A 10,238-nucleotide genomic window follows, 5' to 3' on the forward strand; every position below is an offset into this window, starting at 1 on the left:
TATTGTTGCAATTTTTTCTATTCTTTAACTTTTTTTATTTGTGTTTTGTGTTTTGACATTGTTGTATTTTTTTTCATTTTAACATATGAAATTAGTCTTGAATTGCTAAATGAATGCATTCTATATTTGATGAAGCCCTCGAGTTCAATTTGGTGATTCCTGTCCTGTCCACTGAAGTCTCGATTTGCTCTTAAATATATAGGTAAACAAACGTAAATCATATTGGTCTCTGGTTTAATAATTACTTACAATCTTTGAATTAGGTTTATTGTTTCTAAAATAGGCTCTAGTTTTTGAATTAACTAACGTGTACCAGAGATGTTAAGAGTAAGATTCCATAATACCAAGTGGATTTCCCTTTTCACGAAAGTGCCTTTCTTTGTGTTTACATGCTGTTGATCGAGGAATAATTGAAATATAGAACTATGTTGTGGTATGAGAAATTAAATGATGTCGCTGTTTAACTATGTGAATTACAATTAAATTTTTACCTGAGCACAAGAAAAGATGAAGCTTCCTTCATCATTAGCAAATATTTTGTGTAAATGCAGAACATCGTAAGCAAAGTGTTGCAATCAGCTATTTGCGAGCTAGTCGAGGCCATAACCTGGAATGTCGTTTGGGCGATGGTTTTTCTATCCTCTCTTTCACTTGAAGAAAGATAGCCACTATTATTGCTAAATCTTCACATGAATATTATGTTCCAATCAAGATGATGTAAAATGCCATGCTCTTTTTGATAATGAAACTTGATTCAAGAACTATGATATTGGTCTAAGCATCTTATCCTAAAAACTAAGCAAATTTATGCTACAAAAATTAATTCTTGTCAGCTATAGAATCCTCCCCTTGCTCATCCTGCTTACCAGAAAATTTAGAATAGAACTGCAAAACTTTTGGATGTGCCTTGATCTTTGAGGGATCAAAACCTGCCAAATGAAGGCCTCTCAAGAGTCTTATGCGTGAAAGTGCAACATAGACCATCCCGAAGTCAAAAACGCGCTTCAGATCCGTATGGAGCTTGTCAAGAGTCATTCCCTGGCACTTGTGAATGCTTAAAGCCCATGACAGTATGAGAGGGATCTGCCTTCGCACGGCAACGACTTTGTCCCCATCCATGACAGTCCATATTTCTGGCTCAACCTTCATTTCTATGCCACAGTCAAATTCCACAACTGGTAAATTACTGAAACCATCGCACGCTTTATATTTTTTATGTTGCTCATCAGAGGCCTGGCTGAAATCCTTAACTGTACCAGTGGCACCATTCACAAGTTTGCGCCAGGGATTTTTATTTTTAGTCAGCATCACCCTAGCACCTTTACAAAGTTCTAGCTCGTCAGGTGCAATCCCATGCTTAAGCTGCCTTTTCCATGGATCCTCACCCAAATCAATAGCACTATAAACAACAATATTCTCCTTTAAGCTCTCCATTTTCATCTTGTTCACCTTGTTTACATCTTCAATCCTTGGGTACAGCCGTACAGCTGAAGGATCTGGCTCACCTCCAGAGCAACATCCTTCCAAAAATTCTAAATCCCCAGGATCACACTCCCCTTTTCTTATTCCCTGGAGGATTCTGATGAGTGTCTTATCTTTTAATTGCCTGAATGGTTTAGTAAGCTCAATTTGCATGTCAAAACTTGCATTCCAACAATCAGCCTCGAAAGCAAATTTCTTTGCACCCTTCTTCTTTTTCTTGAGTACTGGAGGTAACTGAAAAAAGTCTCCGCTCACAACCAGCTGTATTCCGCCCCAAATCTTGTTCTCACCCATCCCTTCTTCATTTCGAAAAGACCGGGCGATATATTCAAGACCTTCAAACAATTCAGTATCAATCATGCTTGCTTCATCAATAACCAATGCTTTAACCCTTTTCCACCTCCAGTGTGCCCTTTTATTAGAAAGAACCCTTTCTACTAAACTTGCACGATCTGCATCACCAATGCCAACACCAGCAAACGAATGAAGGGTTTGCCCTCCAAGGGAAAGAGCAGCTACCCCTGTGGACGCTCACATAGACATTAGAACGACCATGAATTTTCTTAAGAGTCTTTATAGCACGCTCAAGTACAAAAGTTTTTCCTGTCCCCGCTGACCCAGTAATAAAAACAGACTTCCCATTTGAAATAGCATCCAAAACTTGATTTTGTTCATCAGTCCACTTGATTCTAGGCCTCTTAGGAGTATCATTTCCACTTTTCTTGGTCTTGTTCTTGAAATAGTTATTTTTACCCCATTTTGTTTGATTGAAAAAGGAAGCTTTAGAACTATAACATCTAAATATAGATATGGCATATGAAAACAACTTCATTTTCTATTGTTGCTTCCTAAACCAAGAAGCAACCGTGCAAAACACTATCGCTATCACTTCAGGGTAATCAAGAATTCATCTAAAATCAGATTTAACCAAATAAAGAGAAAATCTAGTAAAGACGAAAATTGCTAATAGGAAAAATCTTTCGGGTAATCAAATTGGGTTACCAAAATGTGGGTTTTGTTTGCATTCGCTGCAGTTTCCGAGTTGTGGCAGGTTTCTTCATTCATGTGGAAACATCTGGTGAACGTGAATCAAAATGCTATTTAGGAAAACAAAGGGTTAATTTCAGCAGCAAAAGTTTGATGAGAACTCCAAAATGGCCATTGAAGTTTTTTTCTTAACAATGATCCCTTAAATTTTTTATTGTTATACTAACGGTACGTAGGCTCGACTTTTCCACGTCACACCATTAAATATTAAGCCCCTGTTTAATTTCTATTTTTTAGTTAAAAAATGAAAAATATGATTGTTATCCATCATATCAAGTCATCGTATTTGACTTTCTATTCATTCGCATTCTTATAAAAATAAGAGTCTAACGGGGCCTAACATAGATACAAATGACTTCGAAGTATTGAGATTAATAAATGGAGTTAAGGAATATCTTGCAGTTGGAAAAAGATCTTGAGATGTGAAAACATAAATATGATTTTAAATTAATATATATATTTTTTGATAAATCAATGTAAATTTTTATCTTTTTCTCATCTTTCTAGTGCAGCTGAATATTACAAATGAAAAGAGCTTTGTCTTGGTTCTCTTTCCTAATCACGGATTAACACTCTCTTATTCACTTTGTCTATTGTGTCGACACAGTGAAGGGAAAGAAAACTAAATCGAAGATAGAGAGAACAAATTTGGGAGCTGACAATGCTTCTATTTCCAATCGTTGAATTTTCCTCACCTTTTAGTTGAGCATTTGTAGGACTTTAGCCTTCAGCCCCATCACACGTACTTGGAAGAACTAACTACACTCGAAATTTCATCGTTTCTACTTTTACTTTCTTGTCCAACCTTATATTCAGGTGAGAAATTCACCCTCTCTAGCAGCTCACCAATTTCAGGATCAGTTACTTCAATCATGAAAAGTATTTTATCATCCTGTGGAAATTCTAGAACTTCAAATTTAGGCAAACAATAAAGATCTACAACTTTTATGTCACCAAATAATTTCACTATACTCGTGAAGTCTATACCAGTAACTAGCTATAATGATATCTCAGCCAACCTTTTTTTTTTTTTTTTTTTTTTCCTAATACAAATATCTCATTGGCTCAAAGTATCCTAACATTTTCATTGCATTGTCTAATAAAAATCAATTAAAGAAATTCAGGTCCATGCAATTTTGAAAATTGATCTTACTATGTTCATACACATAATTTCGCATATTGGAAAATAAAACCTACCACAATTCAGCTTGATCATGGAATATGTGGAGTTCTCTCCTCAAAAGGGAAATATATATATAAACTACGATCATAACAAATAGCCTTCAAGCAATAATCAGGACTACATACTCATTGTAAAATTTTGTTCAAATATTTCACTTCACGAAATTTTTTAAAACCCTTGCACATTCATTGACGACAAACTACCAAACAAAACTTCGATTACGAGAAAAATGTTAAATAAGTTCGTGAATATCATCCAAATACATGGGTTTCTCAAAAAAAAAATGTGGACTTTTTACTAATTTACTTTGAAAACCATCACCAATCTAGAAGAAATTTTGACACTTATCATATAGTAGTGCAAGGAAGGAACCTCTCCAGATCGAAAGCACATTCGATATTTCCTTCATTAGATTCATGAGTTTCAAATGAGTTTAAGGTGGAATATTATGGTACAATGTTCTCCTGATTGTAAGTGGAAGACGTGAAAAAATAACTGAGAATTTTGATTATAAAATTATTTTAGGTAAATAGATGATTTTATCCTCCAATATTTTGGTAAAAAAATGTTAGATTTTAGTTTTCTTGGTCAAATAATGGACGATTAGACAGTTTCCATCTATTTGCGCTCTAGAGGCATGCAATTGAAAGATTTGAAACCATGGCGCAACAAATAAAACATTAGGAGAAATTTTGCAATATTTTGAAATGTTTAGGGTTGCAGCTGCAATTATCCTTAAAGAAATTTAGGCTCTTGGCTACCGACTTGGGTCAGTTCAAGTCGATTTGATAGAGATAATTGGTTTTGTTTGATTTTTTTTTAAACAAAATCATGGTAGATCGGTTTAATCATAATTTGAAGTCTCTTTGGTTAATCAAACCAACCCAATCCAATTACATGTTTACTTTCTATTTATTTAAAAAATCAAAATCAAAAGATAAGCCCGAATCTCATATTATATCTCGATTCCCTCCAATCTATGATATTGTCAATAAGTAATAGCACTGAAAATTTCATTTCATAAGCTTATTTTATTATACTCAACATTTTTTCTACTCAAACTATCAGACTACACAATACATAAAAAAGCAACAAAATTATTGAAGTTTTCTATTATTTGTTAGTCAATAGTTCTTGTAATATAAAATTATTTGGTTATTTTAGTTCTCATAATCTAAGTGGTCCTAAAACTCAAACAATTTTAAAAAAATAAAAATAAATTTAGATTAAAAGTCCAAACTGACAGATCGAAATTGAACCAAACCGATTTGATTTGGTTTAGGTTAAAATTCGTCCAAACCAACTAATTTGATTTTGATTTCGAGCTGGAGTTGAAATCGATCCAAACCATATCTTCGCACATGCTTACTTTCGGCCTTCATTCTTTTGGTCCAGGCTTTGCTGCATGTGGGCTCATTTTGTTGTGCCCTCCTAAGTTAAATTTCCTTTTCAATTACTTATTTTGTTACTGTTAAGGGCAATTTACACAAACATGAAAACATAGGCGGTTGAATTGAAAAGTACTGATATTTGTTAAATATTTCGAAATTAGAATATAAACCCGTGCTTAATGAAAATACGGTGATAAAATTTATGTAAATTCTTAACTGTATACAATTTTTTTTACAAAATATTTTGGCTACTTAAAGTGTGTAAATTTCTTTACAATTACTGTAACACGCACTGTCTATTCTACTCTATTCATTGTTTTAATGTTATAAATTTTAACTTACAACTGAGTAATGATAAATCTCATTTTGTTTGTGTAATTCATTCTACAAATTGTGTAATAATCATATTATATCCTTGTTTTTTAATTTGCAAATTATTAAATTTATAATGTATGTAATTTTTTTCCTACAGTTACGGACTCCGTGACAACAAGTACATCTAGCGATGACATCAAATATTATGAATAATTCTGGCGACTTCCTATTTCTTTTTGGTCTCCACCTTTTGTTTCTTTCACTGTTTTGCTCGTGCCTTTGTAGTAAATCATTACCGTTATTTTGTTCTTTGTGGGTGAAATTGAGAAGTAATCGAGGTGAATATATTGGTTGTGGATTGGAACCTTTTAAATTGATTGTTTGGTAGAGAAAGATAACGTGAAAATGAGCCTGAAAAATACCGATTTAATGATTATTGAAGCAAGCTTTCACAACAATCCAATATTATGAATAAATAATCATGTTGTGATATAAGAGGAATACTCAACAAAGAATATTGATGAGAGCAGTAGACAATAAAACTATGCTCTTATTTGAGTCCCATTATTAAAGAATTCATTTTTCTTCAAACTCATTTTCAATCATATTTTCTTTACAATCAAATAATTTTGTACATAAATCTAAAAATTTTTCATACTTTTAATCACTCGATCTCCAAAAAATATTAGAAACTCTATTATCCCAAAAAATGTGGTTCGAACAACGGCCATATGTAACAAATAAAAATCGCACCGAGTCATAAATTACGTTAGAATAACACCAAGCCCATATGTGACAAATAGCTATGTATCAACACATCAAAACAATGTTTTGCTTGTTGTCATAGACAGAACATTTGAACATGGTATCATTTCAGATCCAAAATTCGTACTCTTCCGAGGATTTGGTCGGTGCATGCAATTTTTTGAGGTTTGCGAGCATTACTGTCATAGTCAGCACCGACCCCACCCGAGAGTATAGGAATTCTTCATCCATGATATAACCTTAGCTTGAACCTTGTTGTCACATTTGAAAATATCCATACAGATCCCTTTCATCATGTGCTGTATGTCCAACACATTTTTTGATGTCACTCAACTTCTCAGTGGTCAACTACTTTTTTATTCTTCACAAATCTTTAATCTAAGGCAATCCCAGTTTTAAAATGAACTTAGTCTTCAGTCATCTCTCTCACCCCGCTGCCCCCCGGACATATCGAAAAATTTCTATAGAACCGTGCACGACCTATTCCTTATTTTTGCTTTGATAGATGGTCGTGACTATTATCAAATATAATTAACAATAAGATTGTAACTTTGATATTGTTCAGTATTATGCATCTGTGATGCCAAAAGACTCGTTATGGTCCTAATGGTCATTGATTATAGAGAAGATTCCAGTTCCATGCCAGGCATGTAAGTTCCACTTGAAGCGTCGACTCAGTTAATTATTCAGCTAACCAGATTTGTAGGGATACTGTGTTGATTAAGAATTTTAATAATGTTAGACTAATGTGCCGCCCATGCAGTTTTAAATCCTGTATATTCAATCCTTCAGATGATTTATGATGATCAAGTGTAGAATTGATTAGGTGATTACATAAGATTGGTAAGCAGAAAGCACATGCAATGCATATGATTTTTTGTGAAATATTTCAATGGTAGATCCTACAATAATACACTGGATGGAATGATTGTGATCACACGATTGGCTGACTTTTTCCAAGTAATCAAAGAAGTTGACTTTTATTAATTAATTATATACAATATTCTCTCATGCATACTGCATAATATATATATATAGTAGCTCATCTCTACCCAACTTTCATTTCTCTGTAAATCTTTTTCTCGTCCTTATCTATGGATCTTGAAATGAATTTTCTTGTTTATTTATCATTTTCAGTTTTTCTTGCTGTCATATTAGCCATTTTCTTGACACATTATAGGAGTGGTAAGGATAAAACCAAGAAGAAAGTTCCACCAGGGCAAATGGGAATTCCCTGGATTGGTGAAACAATAGATTTCTGCAAAGCTCTAAGGAAGAACAGATTATTTGAGGATTTTGTTGAGCCCCGGATTCAAAAATATGGTAAAACATTCAAAACGAGGCTTATGGGGTCGCCTACTGTGGTGGTAAATGGAGCTGAAGCCAACAAGTTCTTCTTGTCTAATGAATTCAAGTTGGTGATAAGTTCATGGCCTACCTCATCTGTCCAGCTCATGGGAAAGGACTCTATAATGGAGAAACAGGGCGAGGCACACCGATGCCTTCGTGGGATTGTGGCTACTAGCCTTAATTCTACTGGCCTAGATGCTCTGGTGCCTAAAATTTGCAAAACAGTTGAAGCACACATGGAAAAATATTGGCACGGGCGCGAAAAACTTGGCCTGTATCATCTGACAAAAGTTTTAACATTTACCATTGTGCTTGAATGCTTGTTTGGAATTGAAGTGAAACCGGGCATGTTAGAAACATTCGAGAGGGTTTTAGAAGGCGTATTTGCTTTCCCTGTCACTTTTCCGGGCTCCAAGTTTTCAAGTGCAAAGAGGGCAAGAGGAGAGATAAAAGAAATGTTGGGTGACATTATAAGGAAAAACCGAGACGAAATGGAAAATCAGATAGAAGGAGAAGGAGAAGGAGAAGGAATTCTACTTTCTCGATTAGTGGCAGCACTTATTCGCGGTGAAATTACTGAGGCTGAGGTCATAGATAATGTGGTTTTGTTAGTGTTTGCAGCACATGATACTACTTCTTTTGCCATTGCCATGACATTCAGGATGTTGGGGCATCATCCCAATTGCTATTCTACTCTCCTTCAAGGTAATCGAAATCTTGATTTCCACGTATTCAGATTTACCGTTGTGATTATCATGGAAAATCATTTTCGTTCGATTTCTTATAGAACATGACATTGTACTAAGAAGCAAAAGACCAAATGAAGTTCTCACATACGAAGATACGAAAAAGATGAAGTATACCTGGCAAGTTGCTTGCGAAAGCATGAGGATTTTCCCTCCCATTTTCGGGTCCTTCAGAAAAGCAATCGACGATATAGAGTATGATGGTTACACAATTCCAAAAGGATGGAAGGTAAAAAGCTGAAACACAAGATAAATAAAGTAGATTAACTCAAAAGAAAGGCCGTTCTTATTGTGGTTTGAATGCAGGTGTTGTGGACTACATATGGAACACATTACGACGAAGAGTATTTTCACGATCCTCTGGCTTTCGACCCTGGAAGATTCGATGAACCGGTTCAACCTTATGCTTTTCTACCATTTGGTGGAGGACCAAGATTATGTGCTGGATACCAACTTGCCAAGTTAAATATTCTTATATTTGTACATTATGTAGTAACTCGATATGACTGGTCTTTAATATCTCCCGAAGAGCCAATCGCCATAGATCCACTTCCATTTCCTTCTCAAGGAATGCCCATAAAAATATCTCCCAAGTTAGCATGAAACAACTATTTCATTGGATTGTACTCTCGTAGTAATTTATTCAATTTCACTCGTTAATTCTATGATATTATTTCTCACTGAATAAGAGACAAACTGTTGAATGTATATTTGATGATTTACTGTCTTTTGCTCAGAAAAAGATGAGATAGAACACGCGAAAGTGCGTACAAACAGAATTCCAAAAGAATTAATAGCAAGTATGGAACAAAAATTTCAGAAGAATGAGTAATCCGCAGAATTCCCAGTGAATTTGTACTCAGGTGCCCTTTCTTCTGAGAAACCAGTTTGGCTACCCAAAGATCACCTGAATAATTGCATCAAATAATGACGTCTTCATCATCTGAATGTAGATTGGAACCTGGATCATTAGTGTTTTTTCCAAATTTTATAAACGCTTTTGTATTTTCTAAGTGGGGTCTGTTTGTAGAAGTAAAAAGTTGGAGATGTTTGATACTTAAAAAAAAAAAAAGGTTTAAGGATAGATTAGTAATATATTGTAAAGGTTGAGGATGAAAAGAAAAAAATTCCAAGTTGAAAACCCAAATTTAACTTTTCGTATCCATTTCCCAGTCCGTTTAATGGCCCACATGGCAAGTGGCCCTATCAATCAATGGCGGAAAACCCAAGATAAACAAAACCAAACAAAGTTTTTTTTTGCCTTTGCATCTACCACCGCAATTGCAACAATTCTTCATCATCTCAATTTAGGGCAAAAAAAAAAAAAATTTCTTTCAGGATCCTTAATTACAAAGGATATAATTACGTAGAAATATACGTAGGTATGTATAAATAAAGTCATCAGGTTCTTTCTGCTTCGTCGGGTCCTTGGTATCCCTCTCCGATCAAATCAAGGTGAGCTCCTTAGTTATTGCTACATTAATTGATGTGATATGATATAATATGATATAATTGAATTATTGGCATGAGTTTTTTGGGAGTGATCTGAGTTTTGACTTCGAAATCATGTCGAATTTCTTGAAATTTTATGGAGATTGATTAATTCGTGAGTTTGAGGATGCTAGGGCGTGTGGTCGACGCGTTGGGAGTACCTATGGATGGAAGAGGGTTGTATGCAGTAATGCAGTTCTGTAATCATGTGGCTTTGGTGCTTTGCCCCTTAGTTTTCTGAATAATTGATGAAATTAGACTTTGTTTGACTTTCTTTCCCGTGCTTTTTACGTGGAAACTGAAGTGAGGTTCATTAGGATACATTTATTGAATATGGCATCTGAAATTGATATGCATATATGCCGATTTGTACATGAACTACTTGGGAAAATACAGTAGAGACAGAAACTGTTGAAGAGCTTTATGCTATGGAGCATCTGGTTGATTCTTATACAGTGTCAATGATTT

At 34.6% G+C, this 10,238-nt stretch overlaps 3 protein-coding genes across 3 annotated transcripts in view; 2 read left to right on the top strand and 1 right to left on the bottom strand.

The window, feature by feature from the left end:
• Window positions 1-713: 713 nt before the first annotated feature.
• Window positions 714-2,632, bottom strand: LOC111380929 (ATP-dependent DNA helicase PIF1-like). Its single transcript, XM_023004604.1, has 2 exons — window positions 2,485-2,632; window positions 714-2,012 (listed from the first exon to the last, which is right to left on the bottom strand). Exon 2 carries the CDS (start codon window positions 1,840-1,842, stop codon window positions 820-822), a length of 1,023 nt encoding a protein of 340 aa, XP_022860372.1. The 5' UTR covers window positions 1,843-2,012; window positions 2,485-2,632; the 3' UTR covers window positions 714-819.
• A 4,645-nt stretch (window positions 2,633-7,277) lies between these two features.
• On the top strand, window positions 7,278-9,134 carry LOC111380933 (taxadiene 5-alpha hydroxylase). Its single transcript, XM_023004610.1, has 3 exons — window positions 7,278-8,238; window positions 8,321-8,508; window positions 8,586-9,134. The coding sequence occupies exons 1-3, from the start codon at window positions 7,278-7,280 to the stop codon at window positions 8,880-8,882; spliced, it is 1,446 nt and encodes a 481-aa protein (XP_022860378.1). The 3' UTR covers window positions 8,883-9,134.
• Window positions 9,135-9,528: 394 nt separating this feature from the next.
• The window catches only part of LOC111380926 (transcription elongation factor B polypeptide 3-like), a 14,333-nt gene continuing 13,623 nt past the window's right edge, over window positions 9,529-10,238 (top strand). Inside the window, exon 1 of the mRNA XM_023004602.1 lies at window positions 9,529-9,734. The gene's annotated coding sequence lies outside the window, so the exon portion shown is untranslated. The remainder of the gene's footprint in view (window positions 9,735-10,238) is intronic.

This window comes from Olea europaea, unplaced genomic scaffold, assembly GCF_002742605.1.
Source record: "Olea europaea var. sylvestris unplaced genomic scaffold, O_europaea_v1 scaffold2231, whole genome shotgun sequence".
NCBI lineage: Eukaryota > Viridiplantae > Streptophyta > Magnoliopsida > Lamiales > Oleaceae > Olea > Olea europaea.

Bases quoted from the DNA above. Each gene is read 5' to 3' on its own strand.
- LOC111380929 (XM_023004604.1), bottom strand. From the start codon at position 1,842: ATGATTGATACTGAATTGTTTGAAGGTCTTGAATATATCGCCCGGTCT.
- LOC111380933 (XM_023004610.1), top strand. From the start codon at position 7,278: ATGGATCTTGAAATGAATTTTCTTGTTTATTTATCATTTTCAGTTTTT. The intron at 8,239-8,320 runs GTAATCGAAATC...GATTTCTTATAG, and splicing joins CTATTCTACTCTCCTTCAAG to AACATGACATTGTACTAAGA. The intron at 8,509-8,585 runs GTAAAAAGCTGA...GTTTGAATGCAG, and splicing joins CAATTCCAAAAGGATGGAAG to GTGTTGTGGACTACATATGG.